We start from the raw sequence: 17,845 nt of genomic DNA on the forward strand, positions 1-17,845 counted from the left end.
GGACCTGTCCTTTCTGTAGAGGTACTGACCCCCCTCCTCCTTGAGAATCCTGCTCCTACAGGCTTCAGAGCCATTCTGTCCTTTAAAAAATGATCTTGTCTCTGCACGGGATGTGTTGATTTTGGGGAAGTTTAAGTCTCTGAAGGCAGCTGGCTTTTCCCGTCCTCGTCCTCACGGAGGGAGCACCTCGCTGTACCTCCGCCAGCCCTGAAAACTGCTCTCACGTCCCCCCCACCCGCTCTGCCCTAGATCCTCCTCCGCCGTAATAAGCCAGCCTCCTCGGTGCCACGGCTGCTCTTTCCTTTGAGTTGTCTGCTTAATGCTAACATAGGGGCGTGATCGACACGAGCAGACATTTGATGGGGAGAGGAAAACACTGCACCAGAGGAAATTAGGATGAATTCCTCAGCCTGACAACGGAAGAGAAAGATGGTTTAGAAGCAGAGCTGGGTTCAAAACTCCCTCGGCCGCCTGCTGGGTGACCTTGGGCAGCGGCTCTACCTACCCGAACCTCAGAGTGGGCGGGACCCAGCGGCCTGGTCCAAAAGCCTGCACGTTTGGGCATCCAGCCCTGCGTCCTGCCCATCTCTGTCTCCCTCAGGGCTCTTTGCTTCAGACGTTTGGGGTAATTTTTATGCTCAAGTGAATTTAGAATTACCGCATAGAGCCTAACAGTAGGAGCTTGAACTTGACCGGAAAACATGTGGAGCTGCCAGACTGAGCACATGGCGGTGTTCCCCCCCACCCCCGCCCAACACACACGGCATAGGAATCTAACTTCCTTATCTGTCTGCTGTGGGATTGTCTGGGAGGGGGTCCCTCTTGACAATGTGGGTGCATCGGGTGAAATGACCTCGGATTCATCTTAGTGTAGGACTGCATCGTTCCCAGTTGTGCTCATATTCGCATTTTCTCTTTTCAGGGACCAGCATCTTCTGGACCCAACTCTGGAATACGTGAAGGTATGAAGCCAGAATGTACCCTGTGGCCAGGTCCTGTGGGAACAGATTGCCCATTTCTGACACGGCATTCCCAAATAATGTTATGGTCTGACTTGCGGAGGAAACGGGTTAGATTCAAACAACCAGGATGTAATTTAATTCTCTTGGGCCTCTAGTGCTCTTTGCAGGGCTCTTCTGTCACCCTGTCATAAGTTTACAAACGTTTTACCCTTATCGGAAACCCTGGGGGCCAGATGTGTTTTAAAAATTCAGACTTTTTTTAGGAAGGTAATATGGTACATAGACAGCATACCCCCAAAGGGCTCTAGGATCAACCTCCCATCATCCACTTCAGTATTTCAGCAGCGACATGTAAGCACCGTCACCCAGGGTGGAATAAATAGACGACAGATGATTTTATGGAGGTCAGGTCCATGGTTTGCCACCCAAAGGAGCTCAAATTTGTTCTGCAGCCAAATGAGTTACAATGTTCAGTTTTCTGAGCTTTTGGATGTTGGAAGGGCGGGCGAGGGGTCGTGCACTTGTGTTTACCCTCAGTGGAGGACCGAAGGATCCCTGAGGTGTTCCGAGCCATCCTTCCCATTTCAGCAGCCACCCGCTTCCAGTGGCTAGTGTGGAACCCTGACCAGGTAATGACATGCTTTCCAGTGGGGCTGATAATTCTGTGCGTCTAAATACTCCACGCTTCTAACAAGGTTTTCCTTCTGCGTAGAAAGAAAAGACGCTTTTCCTTTCTTCCTTCTGTCCCCCCTCCCATTTTTCAGGTGTATATATTTTTTTACTTTTTAATTTATTTTTGAGAACTGTAATGACGTCCGGTACCTACTACAGGAGAACTCTGATTTGTTATGGCAAAATACAGCATTAATTTTTAGGGGACATCATGGCACAAGTGAGGATTTAGGGTGCTTGCCTCCTAGCAGCCACCCTTTGTCCTCGTTATTCCAAGGTCAGCATCTCGGTTTCAGAGTATTCAGACCTGTTGCTTGTTCGTGTGCCCGGGACTCTGCCCGCCCAGGGTTCTGGCACTTCTTCCCATTAGATCAAAGAATGGAAAGTCTCAAGCTTGTACTAGAGGAGAATCTTCTAGTAGACTCACGCGGTCTCTTGAGACAGTCATGATAAAGTCTGTTGGAATGGAGGCGGGTTTTATTTTTTCCCTTCTTCCCAGGCTCTGTCTGAACTGTAGTTTGAGTTTGCAGCAAGTGTGTTGTCGGAAGGCAGCCGTGGCGCCGGGCAGAACCCGGTCAGAGACTGACAAGCGATGTGTGTACCTCCCTCCTGATGTGCCGTGTATGTTTTTGTGCAGGTTGTGCCCCACGAAGCATTAGGGGATGCTATTCACTAGACTGTGATTCGACTTGACCGTAACATTAAGACTGTGCCCTAGCATTATACAGTGTATAAATCACAGCCACCCTTTAGAACTGACTCCATGCCACGTTCCAGAAACTGGCAGCCCCTGCCCCTGACTCCATAACTCAGTTTTTTATTTTATTAAAGCCCAAGCCTCCTAAGAAAATCCAGTGAGGCACTCTAAAGCTGAGCAGGGGCTTGGAAGGACTCATTTTCATATCTTTTCGGCTAGTGCCTCTCACTCATGAATATCGGTCATTGTGAGCTGTCAGGCAGGCTGAGAAGAAGGGGTGCTGTTGTCAGTGGCCGGGCTCCCCGCCTTCCCTGGCAGTGATAGAAATGCTCTTGGTGGCTCGGGGTGGGGGCGCTTCTTTTCAGGGCTCCCCCCTGTGCTGAAGGGGACTCTCTGCTCCCAACCTCATCCGAATCTGGTCAGAACTTTATAGATGAAATCTCCGTCTTCCTCCTAAATGCATTCCATATATTTTTTTTTTTCTTTCTCGCTTTGCCCTTGGTTTGGAGCAGTGGCTTGGGGATTCGTTGACTGAATGTAGGATATTTTCATTTGCCTCCGCGGGCACTAAAGCTCTGAAACCACAGCCATAGGGACCCTGGGACTCCAGGTCTGAGTGGACCCAGTCATGGGTCCAGGACACATGTCAGTTGTCTCGGGCCAGCTCAGGCCATCCTAGAATGTCTGACTTAGCCCTGCTGACCTGTCCGTGCTGTGGAGGTCTTGGAAATGGGTGCCAGCTGGTGCCTAGAGCGTGGAGGAGGGTGGCTGAAGATAATTGCACACGTAATGCCTCTCGGGCGTGGAGAAAAGTAGAGAACCTGTGTAAGGTCTTTTGCACTTTCTAGGGCCCTTTGTGGTGAAGTCAGAGTTTTAGTCATTCATTGCAACCTCAGAGTGGGGGCGGTTGGATCTCTGACCGAGTCTCGTCTGGGCCGCAGAAGCAGAGGCTGTGGCCAGCAGACAGCGTTCGTTCGTATCCTGTTGGAGCCTCGATGCCCCGTCCCTTCCTGCAGGGGAGTCTTCTAGTCATCTCCACCTGGTTTTCCCAGTGCCCAGATGGAGAGGGATCTGGGACCCCTCGTGCATCCTCGGCTCTGGCGGAGAGGAGGCAGGGAGGCTGAGCCCCGAACCCCCGGGGTGATGGGGCTGTGTGTCACAGCAGAGGGAGCTGGGTAGAGAACGAATCCACAGTCCAGTCTGCACTGTGTGCTCCCGACACCCCCCGTGGTTGGCATGGCTGCGCATCAGTAGGCCTGACGGGGACCTGGGATGCGGTTGCTAGGCTACTAGGAGTGAGGACCGGAGGGGAGCAGGCTGGGGAAGCCCTCGGGCTGTTTAGTAGTTCTTTCACTTGCGCACAGGCTCGCCTCCTTTGGGGGCCTCCCTGCAGCACTCTGCTGAATGTGATGAGAACCTTTGAGCAGGTCCAGGGAACCTGGAATTTCCGAGACTTCTTCTCCACTCTTTCTGTCTCTTCAATTCTGACTGTTAGAGAGGGGCGTTTGGGGTTTTCCTTTTTTTCTGACTTTTCTTTGTGTCCCTCGCCCTCTCCTCCCTCCGCGCTTTTCTAAGCCCACAGTAGCTTAAAGCATGATCTGGAAAGTCTGGTCTTCACTGTTTTATAGAACCCTGAAGTCCTTTGCTGTAATTAAGTATAGTTGATTCTCTCCGCCTGTATCTGGGCAAGACGACTTCTTCCAGCCTGGAAAGCAGAAAATTCCCCCCAGCTGTACCTTCCGCCTGCTCAAAGTAGTGACTTTGGTAGCCGTGTACAGCTCTGGAATTTTCCTCTGCGTACCTAGCATACCTTACCCTAGATATAAAACCAACTTTTTTTTTTTTTTTTTTAAACAGAGGAAATAGCTTTTAGAGGAAATAGCCCTAGGCAAATTTGTGCGGTAGCGTTTTCTTCTGGGCTGCTTTACCTGCTTACTGCCCCCGTTTGGTTTTTGCCTATTTTTACCGCCTTTAAAATATATTTACCCCGCATCTACTTTCTTAGACCTGCGTCGGGTGACTGCTTAGAACCTTTGATGTAATGAAATAATTATTCTAAAATGTGACCACGTGGTAACAGCTCAGTGTGTTACCCTTCCTGGCTAGCATTCCAATAGAAGATTCCAAGTTACAGCCCCTAAGACTCCCGGGAGGGGAGGGAGCCTGGTCTGAGCTCTGGTCTAAGGAGCAGCATAACCTTGAACTTACTAGCTCCTCTCAATGGGTCCCATCTTCCCTACAGCTGGAAACGAGGGGGTGGGCCCGTGTCCTTTCTAGTTTAACACTTAGGATCCTCTGTGCCTGTGACAGTCTGGAGGGGGAAGGGTTTCGTGAGTGGTAAGGGGTTCTTAATTCATCACGGTGGATCATAAAACTGCCACACTGATTGGAACCAAGGTGGCACTTCATGTTGTGTCCCAGACATTAAGACCTAGGATGTGACAGATAATAATTGCCCATCCATCACATGACCTCAAAAGCCTGGAGTCGTACCCGGAGCTCCTGCAGTTGCTATTATAATCCATTATGCTTTCGCTTTTGTAACCCCTTCTTGAACTTCTGAAACCGACTTTCATTTTCGTGCTTCCATCCTTTTCTCCTGGGGCTTCTTCCTCTTTCACCTTCAGGAGTTGCCCCTCCCGTTCTCCTACACACGGATTCATTTTATAAATTTATATTATTTCCTATTTTCTTCCCCTTTATACCAATCTCCCTTTGAGCCTAAAGATTCTAATTCTAGCTTCTTCACAGGCAAGCCATACAGTTATATTAATAGAGTTTCTTTTCTGAGAGTGGTTGAAAAGTATAATTTTTAGGGGATTAGCTCTAGCAGAGCTGGGTGGTTTTGTTTAGTTTTTAAAGAAACATTTATTATAGATTGGTGATTTTCCTTTTAGAAGAAATGTTTCTTATAGCTTTTTCATTTTAAAATAAACTGTCCTGGAGTTCCCGTCGTGGCTCAGTAGTTAACGAATCTGACTGGGAACCATGAGGTTGCGGGTTCGATTCCTGGCTTGCTCAGTGGGTTAAGGATCCGGCAGTGCCGTGAGCTGTGGTGTAGGTCGCAGATGCGGCTCAGATCTGGCATTGTGGTGTAGGCCAGCAGCTACAGCTTGGATTAGACCCCCTAGCCTGGGAACCTCTATATGCCGAGGGAGCGGCCCTAAAAATGGCAAAAAGACAAAATAAATAAATAAATAAAGTAAAATAAAATAAAATAAAACTGTCCTGAAGGAAGACACCTTGGGAAACACAGCAAGAGCAAAGTAGAAAACAAGCTTGGGGTGAGTGTGTTTTCAAATTAGCCAAGGTGTAGGCAGAGGCCGTTTTCGTGCCCAGGCTCTCAACAGCCTGCTCCCTCTGCAGTTGCAAGGGTGGGCTGGAATGCAGCCTTTTGTTCCCGAGAGCTCCCTAGCAAATGAATATCCTTTCTTTTGTTGCCAGCCCTGGTGGGACTCTTGCTGGAACCACTTGTGAGCTTTTAGAAGATGCTTTGCAGTTTCTGAGCTTGCTTTGTGGGTTAGGAGAGGCAGGGATGGGAGCGGAGCCATTATCCAGGAGGGGACCGGTGCCCTTGGACGCCTCCATCCTCCCGGGAGCACGGCCGTGACTTGGAGATGGGTCCTTTCTAGGGTTAATGCTCCGAAAGGCGCCTTCTAAGGGCGTCTAGCCCTTGACAGACTGCCCCAGGCTCCCATCCCAGCGAGGCCTACGGTTCCTAGTTCCTACATTAGGTCACCCAGCAGATTAAAAGAGGAGTAATTATGCGAATTCCAGCGCCAAGAATAAGTGCCGGGGCTGTGGGAGCCTCGTGGGGGCGGGGGCGGTGGGGGCTGCCCCTCCCCCTCTGTGCCCGCGATGGCCACAGCCACGGTCACGGTTAAATAGCCCTCTGTGAGGAAAGTCTTTTCTTCCAGCAGGGAAAACAGGCCAGTCTGCTCTGAATTAGCCAGCTCACAAAGTCATGAAAGGGACTTACAAAAACAATGGCGCGCTGTACATTCCGTGAGATTTTAACAAGTTCTATGAACCAAATAATGGCCCGATTGGCTGGCTCTGCAGGTTTTTTTTCCTGAGTGCGCACATCCACAGAGCCAGCACCGTCCCCGGTGGGACCAGAAGATCAAACACTGCCAGCCGGGAATGGAAAACAGCCCTGGGGCTCACATTCAGAGCTCCCATCCAGCTCCTCCCTCCCCACCCCCCGCCCCCCCAAAAAACAAAAACGTTCTGGGCAGATAGTCTTGGGAGGCTTAATGTTACCACACGTGGGGACGGTTGCTGAGGCTGGCGAGGAGCAGGAAGAGCGTGATGGAGCCCAGCCCCTCCTTCCGGGGATCCCCTGTCCTGCAGGTCTGGGAAGTGTGGCCGTTGCTAAAAAGGAAAACCTCATCCTGAGAACAGGCCCATTTTACAGATCTGTACGTGAAGGTTTTATTTTTTTCTTTTATTTATTTTTATTTATTGTCTTTTGTCTTTTCAGGGCCGCTCCTGCGGCACATGGAGGTTCCCAGGCTAGGGGTCGAATCGGAGCTGTAGCCGCCAGCCTACACCACAGCTGCAGCCACGCCAGATCTGAGCCGCATCTGCAGCCTACACCACAGCTCACGGCAATGCCAGATCCTTAACCCACTGAGCGAGGCCAGGGATCCATCCTGCAACCTCATGGTTCTGAGTCGGATTCATTAACCACCGCGCCACGGTGGGAACTCCTGTATGTGAAGGTTTGTAGTGACAGTATTTGTAATTGACAAAAACAGGACACAACGCAAATGTCCTTCAATGGGTGAGCGATCAGCTGCAGACTGGCATGGCGACATCCGCTTCATCCATGGAAAGGGGTGGAGGTTGGATACAGATAAAAACTTACAGAAAACAGGTGGGGGCGGGGTGACAGGGGCAGAGGGGCAAAGTCACCTCCACAAGGGAACAGGGGAATGCTGCGGGAGTGACGGAAATGCTTTGATTGGGCTTGTGGCAAAGCTCAGAGAACTGTCCTAAAAAGGCTGCCTTTTACTGTTTTTTTAAAGTTAATTTGGAACTTAGACCCCCGTGAGCCTGACTTTTAAAAAGCAAGCTAATCCCTCATCGTATTTTAGCTCTTAAATGCTACCACCTCCCTTGGGGAAGGGTTTGGTTTTGAGAGCGGGCCGGTCAGTAGCGCTGAGCCCATGGACAAAGTGCTCAGCTTGTGGCTTGTCTGCTGCTTTGGTTCATGCAGCAGCAGAGAGCTGGGGGCAGAGTCTGTGTGTTACTGTTCAGTGGGGTCAGGCCGGGTCGGCAGAGAGTGTCACCAAGAGCCCAAGCGAAGACGGTGGCAGGAGGACCGGAAAGGCCGGGCAGGTGGTGCTGGAGGCATTTTAGACACAGAATTGAGAGCCATCCTCTGAGGTGAGTTGACAGGTCCTGGCAGGATTTAAATGGAGGCAGTGAGGGAGAGGAAGCTGGGCCATTCCCGGGGTCACCCAGGGCTTGGCATCCCGCCAGAAGCCAGTAAATATTCTAGGGGAGGAAAGGAGAGTTCCAAGCGAGACCTTGTTCCGCGACCATGACATTAATTCATGAGCATCCGGGAACAGCATTAGCGCCTGAGGGGAGGTATGGGGGGCTGGCCGGTGGGGGTGGTGGTTGGGGGGGGAACAGACCAAATCTGGCTCTGGCCTCCTCTCTGTTGTTGAACCACCACAAGCTGAAAGTGGTTTGGGGTTTTTGTTGTTGTTGTTTTTGTTTTGTCTTTTTAGGGCCATACCCATGGCATGTGGAGGTTCCCAGGCTAGGGGAGCTGCAGCTGCCAGCCTACACCACAGTCACAGCAGTGCTGGATCCAAGCCTCGTCTGCAACCTACACCACAGCTCATGGCCACGCCAGATCCTTAACCCACTGAGCGAGGCCAGGGATCGAACCTGCATCCTCACAGATACTTCATTTCTGCTGCGCCACGACGGGAACTCCCTAGATTTTGTTTTTAAATGTGTTATTTTTTTAAAAGATGAAAAGAAGAATGTGAGCGTTGTCGAGTTCCAGTTGGAGGCTGCATGAACACAGCCATGCCCGTTCACTGACTGTTGCCACTTTCTCGCCGTAATGGTGGGTAGTTGTGACAGAACAGGTGGCAAAGCCTGAACTGCTTACCACCTGGCCCTTTACGGAAAAGGTTTGCAGACCCCTGCTCTGGGCACCCCTGCTCTGGGCTGTAGGCACATACACAGTCTTGGTTTTGCCTCCGAACAAGGTGTGATTTCAACAAAATCTCACTTTTCCACGCTGACACTTGGGTGATGCAGCCGTGGGTCACCCGCATCACCTGACCTTGCCTGATGACATAGCAGTGAGTTCTCAGGCAAGCGGTGTGATCTTGCACCATCACAGGGAGGCTGTGGACACATCTCAGCATCTCCTGGGAGACCGTCTGCTCTGAGCAGCCTTTAGCTCCCAGCACCTTGAGCATCTTCAGTTCTGCTGGGTGAACAGGTGTGTGGAAACAGCTTGAGTCCTGACTGCTCTTCCTGGGGCTTGTTTGGAAAACTCTGCGAGCCAGATAGTGCTCAGCCAGGACAGCCTGAGGTGCGATTTCTGAGTGTCCCAAGGCAGAAGCGAATTCTGCTTGGGCTCCTGAACTTGATGGTTTGAATCTAGTCAAACCTTGAAGCTGCCCTCTGGAGGTGCTCCCAGGAGCCTGCGAGTAGAATCAGGGCAGATTCCCATGTGTGTTCTGTGCTGCAGGCTTCACTCCTGGCGGAGGAGAGAGGACTCTTCCAAGATGCTCAGGATGAGGTCTCAGCGTGAGACGTGCTAAAGAGTCTGGAGGACAAACGTGGGAGGCGGACCTGAGACGGGCTTCTGACCAGACTCAGCTTTGTCATTGAACTTCAGAGCCCTCACGTGTGGCCTGCCCCCCTCTCCCCCAACACCTGCCACCCGCCTTACACGCTTGTCCTTCTGCCCCTGGGTCTTTGGCTTTCCCTCAGCCTGGAAGTTCTTTCAAGGTAGAACAGTTTGAAGAGGCTGCCGGTGCGCTGAACTGTGTTCTCCCCAGAGATGTGGGGGAGCCCTAACCCCCGGTATCTGTGAACGTAACCGTATTTGGAAATGAGATCTTGGCAGAGGTGGGGTCCTGCTGGGTCAGGGGGGCCCTAACCCAACGACGGGTGTCCCCTAAGAAGAGAGGAGTTGGGACACACGGGGAGAACGCCCCATGACCACAGAGGCAGAGATTGGGGTGGCGTGTGCACAGGTGAGGGTCGCCTGCAGCCACCCCAAGGGAGGAAGAGGCAAGGGAGGGTCCCACCTTTGAACCTTTGGAAGAAGCAACCCCTTGATTTTGATCTCCTAGCCTCCCGAACTGTGGAAGAACCTGTTTCTCTTTCGAGGCCCCGAGTGTGTGGTTTACTTGCCAGAGCAGCCCTAGGCAACCAGTTCCGAGGCACCGCCCCATCGTAGCTCTTGCTCCTGGGGTGACGTGGGCAAGTTTCTGAAGTTCTTTGGCGCTCCGTTTCCTTAACAGTGAATATGGGAGAACGTGGGGCTCAAATGACCTAAGACACGAGACATCGTTAGCACAGGGCCTGGCGGGTAGCTAGCACCCCGGACATGCTGGTTGTGTAACTGTCACCCTAGCTGTCTGTGTGGCGGGTGCATCCCAACCCAGAGACTGTTCCTGACCCCCTGCTACCAGCAGGCTCCCCAGTCCCTTCTCATGACTCCGAGTACTGTCCTCAGAGCCCTCATCCCAACGTCTGCTTCGTGGTTAAAAACAACAGCCACAGGAGTTCCCGTTGTGGCGCAGTGGTTAATGAATCCGACTAGGAACCATGAGGTTGCAGGTTCGGTCCCTGCCCTTGCTCAGTGGTTAATGATCCGGCGTTGCGTGAGCTGTGGTGTAGGTTGCAGACGCGGCTCGGCGTGCTGTGGCTCTGGCGTAGGCCGGTGGCTGCAGCTCCGATTCAACCCTAGCCTGGGAACCTCCATATGCCGTGGAGCGGCCAAGAAATAGCAACAACAACAACAAAAGACAAAAAAAAAAAAAAAAAACAACAGCCACAGCCACCTCCTCCGTGGAAGGTGCGTCCTGAGGGCAAGGACCTTTGCTTGTCCTCTTAGTAAATCTTGAGTGACTGCCGGTGGGAAGGACGGTAAAGCAGAAGAAAGAGGGAACGAGGTGGTTCTAAAGATCGTTGAGTTTCCCAAAGTAAGTGGCGTGCATCTCTCTAAACATTTGGCAGAAATTCTTCAGTGACTCTATTTTAGGAGGGCAAGGAGGTTCCCACATCTGACCGCCGTCTGTCTTCTCTTGCCAGCCTGGTAGAGGAGAAACACTTTGGGGTCACTGTTGGCACCGTCACGACCCCCACATTTAGGCAGAAGTATTCACATTTAAAAAGCGTAGTTCTGGCCGCCTCTGGGCTTATCAGCTCTGGGATCCCAGGGACCTTCAACCCCTGCCAGGCCTGCCAGGATTGGAATTGTTTGCTGTTAAACTCTGCCCTCTAGTGGTCGTCGTGTGTCACACCAGCACAGCATTTGGCTACCATTCAGCGCTTTTAGTATTAAGTCTAATAGTGTGTCATAACATTATTTTTACAACCTCAGAACTAAGGGCTGTGTTTCAAGTATGCAAAAAGGCAAGTCATTTTCATCGTCTGGCCTATAAGACAGGTTAAAATTTCAAGGCATTTTATTATTTGCATTGTCTAACATGATTGGACCAAAAGCTCTAAGATGCTACAATCCCAAACTATTAAGAGAGCAAGAAGGCCGAGCTACTTGCTTGATTGATCGTCCAAAATCATGTGTAACTACATACTGCTTTACAATTCGTTTTTTTCATTGGACATCATTCCGTGTTAAATATTTGGGTCTCCCTTCTTCTTTTGAACAGTTATCCAGTATTTCGTGGCACGAAATGTGATTATATGTGACCAATTTCCTACTGACATTTGGGTTCTTGTTAATGTGTTCTTGTTAAAGACAGTTTTGCGGTTATTTTAAAATATAGTTATATTCGTCCCATGTGTCCGCGTCAGTTTAGCAAATAGCTATTGAGTATCTGCCCTCTGCTGGTCACTGCTTCGGGGGCTGAGGCTCCAGCAGCCAGCAAAACAAAGTCCCTGCCTCTGTGGCGCTTACGTTGTGGGTGGGAAAGTGAGAAGACAGGGGACACCAGTGCTCCATGTTCAGCAGCGATAAATGCTCAGCAGAAATGTCTCTTCAGGGGAAGGACCTGTGACATGTCGGAGTGACGGGGACGTTACATTTAATAGGGGGACCAGGAAAGCCTCACCCAGAAGGCGACTTGCGCGTGGCGAGGCACGTGGAGTGATGTCTGCTGGGGGAGGACGTAGCAAGAGGCAAGGCTGTGGAGCTGGAGGTGACCTTTTCCGTCGAGGGGCAGCTGTGAGGCCAGCAGGGCTGGCAGGGTGGCCTCAAGGGAGGGCAGTGAGAGCAGATGCCAGAGAGTGAAGAAGGGGGACGAGGCAGGTGGTCTGGAGCCTGGATGTCCCAGTAAGGAACTTGCACAGATGGAATGGGGACCTCTCAGGGTGGCTGTGGTTTGTGTTGCCACAGACAGATGGGCAAGGGCAGGAGCAGGGGCTCCGGCGGGCGGCGGCGTGGCTGTTCGGGTGAGCCATAGTGATGGGTTGGATCTGCAGGGCAAAAGGGGTGGTGAAGAAGGGGGATTATTATTATTATTATTTTTTGGCTGCCCCCATAGCATACAAAAATTCCCAGGCCAGGGATCGAACCCATGCCAGGGAAGGGACAGTGCTGGGTCCTTAACCCGCTGGGCCACACGGGAACTCCAGGGAGGGAGATTCTTGATATGAGAGCTGAGCCTCAGGATTTCCTGAGGGATTGGGTGTGGGTGGGAGCGGAGGAGTGAAATGCACTCCTGGAGGCTGGCGCTGCCTGCAAGCTACATGAGTCCGTGTACACTTGTTGGAGAATTTCTGTCAGATTAACACCTCTGAGCAGGATGACTGGGGGTTGGGTAAGAAGGCAAAATTAACTTCCCTGCAACTGAAGACTTTTGTTTTCCACCTTTTCTCTCTGCTCCCAAATTTCCTCTACTAAGCATTACTGCTTCTATGATAAACACTCCCCTATTTGTATACCTTAGTCTGCTCCATAGATTTGATGCAGAAAACTTACGGTTTAATCAAAATTAAGTAAAACAAGTGTGTTAAATGTATTAGAGCAGAAATTCTCAAACTCTTTGGTCTCAAAACCCATCTTCATTTTTACAAATTACTGAGGACCCCAAAGAGCTTTCGTTATGTGGGTTTTAGCAATTGGTTTATTGTATTAGAAATTAAAATACAGGATTTTTTATGTTGATTTAAATCATTTAAAATAACAATACTGGAGTTCCCATTGTGGCTCAGCGGGTAACGAACCTGACTAGTGTCCATGAGGATGTGGGTTCTATCCCTGGCCCCACTCAGTGGGTTAAGCATCCAGTGTTGTCATAAGCTACAGCATAGGTTGCAGTTGTGGCTCGGATCCCATATTGCTGTGGCTGTAGTGTAGGCCGGCCACTGCAGCTCCAATTCGACCCCTAGCCTGGGAACTTCCATATGCCGCAGGTGTAGCCCTAAGAAAACCAAAAATAAAATAAAATAAAATAGCAATATTAAACCCCTTACATGAACATAAGTAACATATTTTTATGAAAAATAATCATTTTCCAAAACAAAATTTAGTGGAAAGCATGGCATTGGTTTGCGTTTTTGCAAACCTCTTTTGTGTCTGGTCTCATGGAACAGGCTTGAGTCTCATATCTGCTTCAGCCTTCCGTCTGTTGTGTTACATTGTTTTGGTTGAAGTCTGAAGGAAATCTGGCCTTGCACAGATAGGTAATTCAAAAGTGGAGGAATGGTGTTTTTTAAAAATTGGAGTATAACTGACATTATATTAGCGTCAGGTGTACAACATAATGATTTGACATTTGTATATATTGCAAGATGCTCACAATAAGATCCATCACCATACATAGTTACAAAAATTCTTTTTTCTTCTGATGACAACTTTCAAGATCCACTCTGCTGTCTCCTTTCAAATATACAAGATAGGGAGACAGGACTAAGATGGCAGAGTAGAAAAGACTAGAGCTCACCTTCTCATAAAAGGAACAAAATTACAACCAACTGCTGAACCTTCAACCAAATAAGCTGAAAACTATCAAAAAAGATATCCTGCTCCAGAAGACAAAGAGGAGGCCACATCGAGACAATAGAAGGAAAAATTATGTGATATAAGCAACCGCATACCCACTGGGTGGGCAGCCCACAGACTGGAAAGTAACTTTATCACAGAGACTCACTTACAGGAGTGAGAGTTCTGAGCCCCACGTCAGGCCTGCAAGCCTGGGCATCTTGCACTGGGAGAAGGAGCCCATGGAGCATCTGGCATTGAAGGCCAGTGGGACTTGTGTGCAGGAGCTCCACAGGATTGGGGGAAATGGAGACCCCATTCTTGAAAGGCACACACAAGCTTTCATATGCACTGGGTCCCAGGGCAAAGCAGAGACTCCATAGGAATCTGGGTCAGACCTGACTGTAGTTCTTGGAGGATCTCCTAAGAAAACAGGGGGTGACTGTGGCTTGTCGTGGGGGAAGGACTTTGGAGGCATAGGTCTCGGGAATATTCATCTGCATGTGCTCCTATAGAGGTGGCCATTTTGGGAAAATCTGGCCCCACCCATCAGGGCTGAGAAGCCACAAGCCAAACAGTAATCCTGGTGGGATCACAGCCCCACCCATCAGCAAACAAGGCTGCCCAAAATCCCCCCAAGCATACAGCCATCTCACCCAGAGACAAAGCCCCACCCACCATAGGGATAAGAATCACCTCCACCTACGAGAGGGCAGGCACAAGTCCCTCCCATCAGGAAGCCTACAGCAAGCCCCCTACCAACTTCAGCCCCAAGGGGGGCAGACAGCCTAATCGAGAGAGGCTACAACTCTATTGTCTGCGAAAAGGAGACCACACCAAAAAATCTATACAAAATGAAAGGCAGAGAATTATGACTCAAATAAGGTTGCAAGAAAAAACAAAACAAACAGAAAAACAGGTAAGTAATCTGGAAATTATCAACCTCCAAGACTAGACTGATGATAGTGAAGATGAGTCAAGATCTTAGAAATAAACCAGACGCAAAGATTAATAAATTACAAAAAACATTGAGCGAAGAAATACAAGATTTAAGGATTAAGCAAGCAGAGATGCAAAATATAGTAACTGAAATAAAAAATTCATGGAGGTCCTGCAGTGGCACAGCAGAAGCAAATCTGACCATGAGGTTGTAGGTTTGATCCCTGGCCTTGCTCAGTGGGTTAGAGATCCAGCATTGCCATGAGCTGTGGTGTAGGTTGCAGGCGTGGCTCGGATCTGATGTTGCTGTAGCTGTGGTGTAGGCTAGCAGGTGTAGCTCCGATTTGACTCCTAGCCTGGGAACCTCCATATGCTGCGGGTGCAGCCCTAAACAGCAAAAAATAAAAAATAAAATTCTTTAGAAGCAACCAACCACAGAATACGGGAGGCAGAAGAACAAATAAATGAGCTGAAATCACTGATGTGGAACAGAAAATAGAAAAATGATTGAAAAGAAATGAAGACAGTCTAAGAGAACTCTGGCACAATGTTAAATATACCCACATCCATATTTTAGGGGTGCCAGAAGGAAAAGAGAGAAAGAGCCAGAAAAAATACTTGAAGATATAATAGCCAAAAACTTCCCTGACATGGGAAAGGAATCACTCAAATCCAGGAAGCACAAGCAGTACCATATAAAATAAACCCAAGGAGGAACACCCTGAGACACATATTAATCAAAGTGACCAAAATTAAAGACAAAGAGAAAATACTGAGAGCAGCCAGGGAAAAGAAACAAATAACATACAATGGAACTCACCATAGGGTTATCAAATTTTTCAGCAGAAACTTCAGGCCAGAGGTAGTGGCATGATATACTTACCAAAGTGATGAAAGGAAAAAACCTCCAACCAAGATTACGTTACCCATCAAGGCTCTCACTCAGATTTGAAGGAGAAATCAAAAGCTTTACAGACAAGCAAAAGCTAAGAGAATTCAGCACCACTAAACCAGCTTAACAACAAATACTAAAGGAACTTCTCTAGGCAGAAAAGAAGAGGCCACAACTAGAAACAAAAATATTACAAATGGCAAGGCTCACCAATAAAGGCATACACATGGTAAGGGCAGGAAATTATCCACACACAAATATGCTACCAAAATCAGAAATCATGAGAAGAGGAGGATACAAATGTAGGACACTGGAGATGCACTTGCAATTAAGAGACCAACAACTTAAAAACAATCTCATATGTATTTAGACTCCTATATCAAAACTTCAGGGTAACTGCAAGCCAAAAATCTATGATTGATACACACACAGATAAGAAAAAGCAATTCAAATACAACACTAAAGACAGTCATCAAACCACAAGAGAAGAGAACAAGAGAAGAAGGGAAGAAAAAAGAGCAACAAAACCAAATCCAAAACAGTTAATAAAATGGCAATGAGAACACACACATCAATAATTACCTTAAATGTAAGTGAACTAAATGCCCCAACCAAAAGGCATAGACTGGCTGCATGGATACAAAATCAAGACCCATATATGTGCTGCCTTCAAGAGACCCTCTTCACTTCTAGGGACACATACAAATTGAAAGTGAGAGGATGGAAGAAAATATTCCATGCAAACAGGAATCAAAAGAAAGCTGGAGTAGCAATACTCATATCAGACAAAGTAGACCTTAAAGAATATTTCAAGAGACAAAGAAGGACATTGCATAATGACCAAAGGATCAAAGAAGGTATAACAACTGTAAATATATATGCACCCAACATAGGATCACCTCAATATATAAGGCAACTGCTAACAACTTTAAAAGGAGAAATTGACAATAACACAATAATAGTGGGGGACTTTAATACCCACTTACAACAATGGACAGATCATCCAGACAGAAAATCAGCAAGGAAACACAGGCCCTAAATGAAGCATTAGACCAGAGGGACTTAATAGATATGTATAGAACATTCCATCCCAAGGCAGCATTCTTCTCAAGTGCACATGGAACATTCTCTAGGATAGATCACATTCTGGGCCGCAAATCAAGCCTCAGTAACTTTAAGAAAATTGAAATCATATCAAGCCTCTTTTCTGACAACAACGCTATATGACTGGGAATCAGCAACAAGAAAAAACCTGCAAAAGTAGAATATGGTGTTATTAACTGCAGTCATCACACTGTACATCCTATCCCCAGACTTTCTCATTTTGTAACTGGAAATATGTACCTTTTGATCCCCTTCACCTGTTTCCCCCACCCCTCATTCCCTAGAAAGAATATTTTAATAGCCTTTTTGGATAATTAGAGATATTCTTGATATTACACTGAACCTTGAAGTTGTACTTCCATAAAGGTTAATCACAGTGCGGAATCTGAAAACATATCCATGAACTTTTTAAAAAACTCTGTTCCCTTAAAATCCATTGGTCTTTCTGTCAAGAGGAATGGATTTTACCCATGCGTGATTTTATACCATCGTGCACAGGTTATTTAAAAATGTTGCTTTGCTGAGTTAGGCCGACCTTCCATGTGTTAACATATTTCACTCTACGGTGCCAAAAACCCACATTCAGTATTAGCATCACTCATCAGGAAAATCATTAACGTATTCACCACTCTTGGTGGTCCATACAAGTTTCCCAACATTCTGATTCTCAGCTGAAAGCTCAAGCGTTAGCATTGGCAACAAATTCTGTTGCTTGTTTTCCTGGAAGTGACAGGCACACTTTGTTCATTTTCTAGAAAATGTCTGCCAAATAAATACCCACGTCTGAATAACCATTGTTTTTCAGACATTCTTTGAAGTAAAAATGGTGTTCCAAGAAAAAGCAGCTAGCGCAGCCCACAGTTCAGTGGCACAATTGCTTCCCCTCAAGACAACCATTGTGCTGGGTGTGCAGGAGAAACGCTGCATGTCTGCCTCCTGCCTTGTCACACAGAATGTTCAAGACTCGGACTCGAGGGCCGGGAGGTAGTGAAGTGAGTACGGTAGTCCCCTGATCTGCAGCTTCAGTCCCCCAAAGTCAGCCATAGTCTGAAAAGATTACGTGGAAAATTCCAGATATCAGCAGTTCGTAAGTTTAGTGATTTTTGTTTGTTTTTAATTTTTTCGGCTGTACCCATGGCACATGGAAGTTCCCAGGCTGGGAATCGAACTCATGCCTGCAGTTGGATTCCTAACCCACTGTGCCATTGAACTCCTCATAGGTTTTTGGTCTTCTTCTTCTTTTTTTTTTTAAGGCCACAACCACGACATATGGAGATTCTCAGGCCAGGGTCTAATTGGAGTTGTACCTACCAGCCTACACCACAGCTCACAGCAACGCCGGATCCTTAACCCACTGAGCAGGGTCAGGGATTGAACCTGTATCCTCATGGATGCTAGTCAGATTTGTTAATCACTGAGCCATGATG

The 17,845-nt window shown here is 48.3% G+C and overlaps 1 protein-coding gene across 4 annotated transcripts in view; it reads left to right on the forward strand.

Annotated features, from left to right (window-relative positions):
- BCAR3 (breast cancer anti-estrogen resistance 3) overlaps positions 1-17,845 on the forward strand; it is a 226,033-nt gene that overhangs the window by 144,989 nt on the left and 63,199 nt on the right. For all 4 annotated transcript variants that reach the window (XM_003125890.6, XM_005663658.3, XM_021090185.1 and 1 more), the window contains one exon: positions 923-962. In XM_003125890.6, coding sequence (XP_003125938.5) covers positions 923-962 — 40 coding nt within the window. The remainder of the gene's footprint in view (positions 1-922; positions 963-17,845) is intronic.

The sequence above is a fragment of the Sus scrofa genome, chromosome 4, assembly GCF_000003025.6.
Source record: "Sus scrofa isolate TJ Tabasco breed Duroc chromosome 4, Sscrofa11.1, whole genome shotgun sequence".
Lineage (NCBI taxonomy): Eukaryota > Metazoa > Chordata > Mammalia > Artiodactyla > Suidae > Sus > Sus scrofa.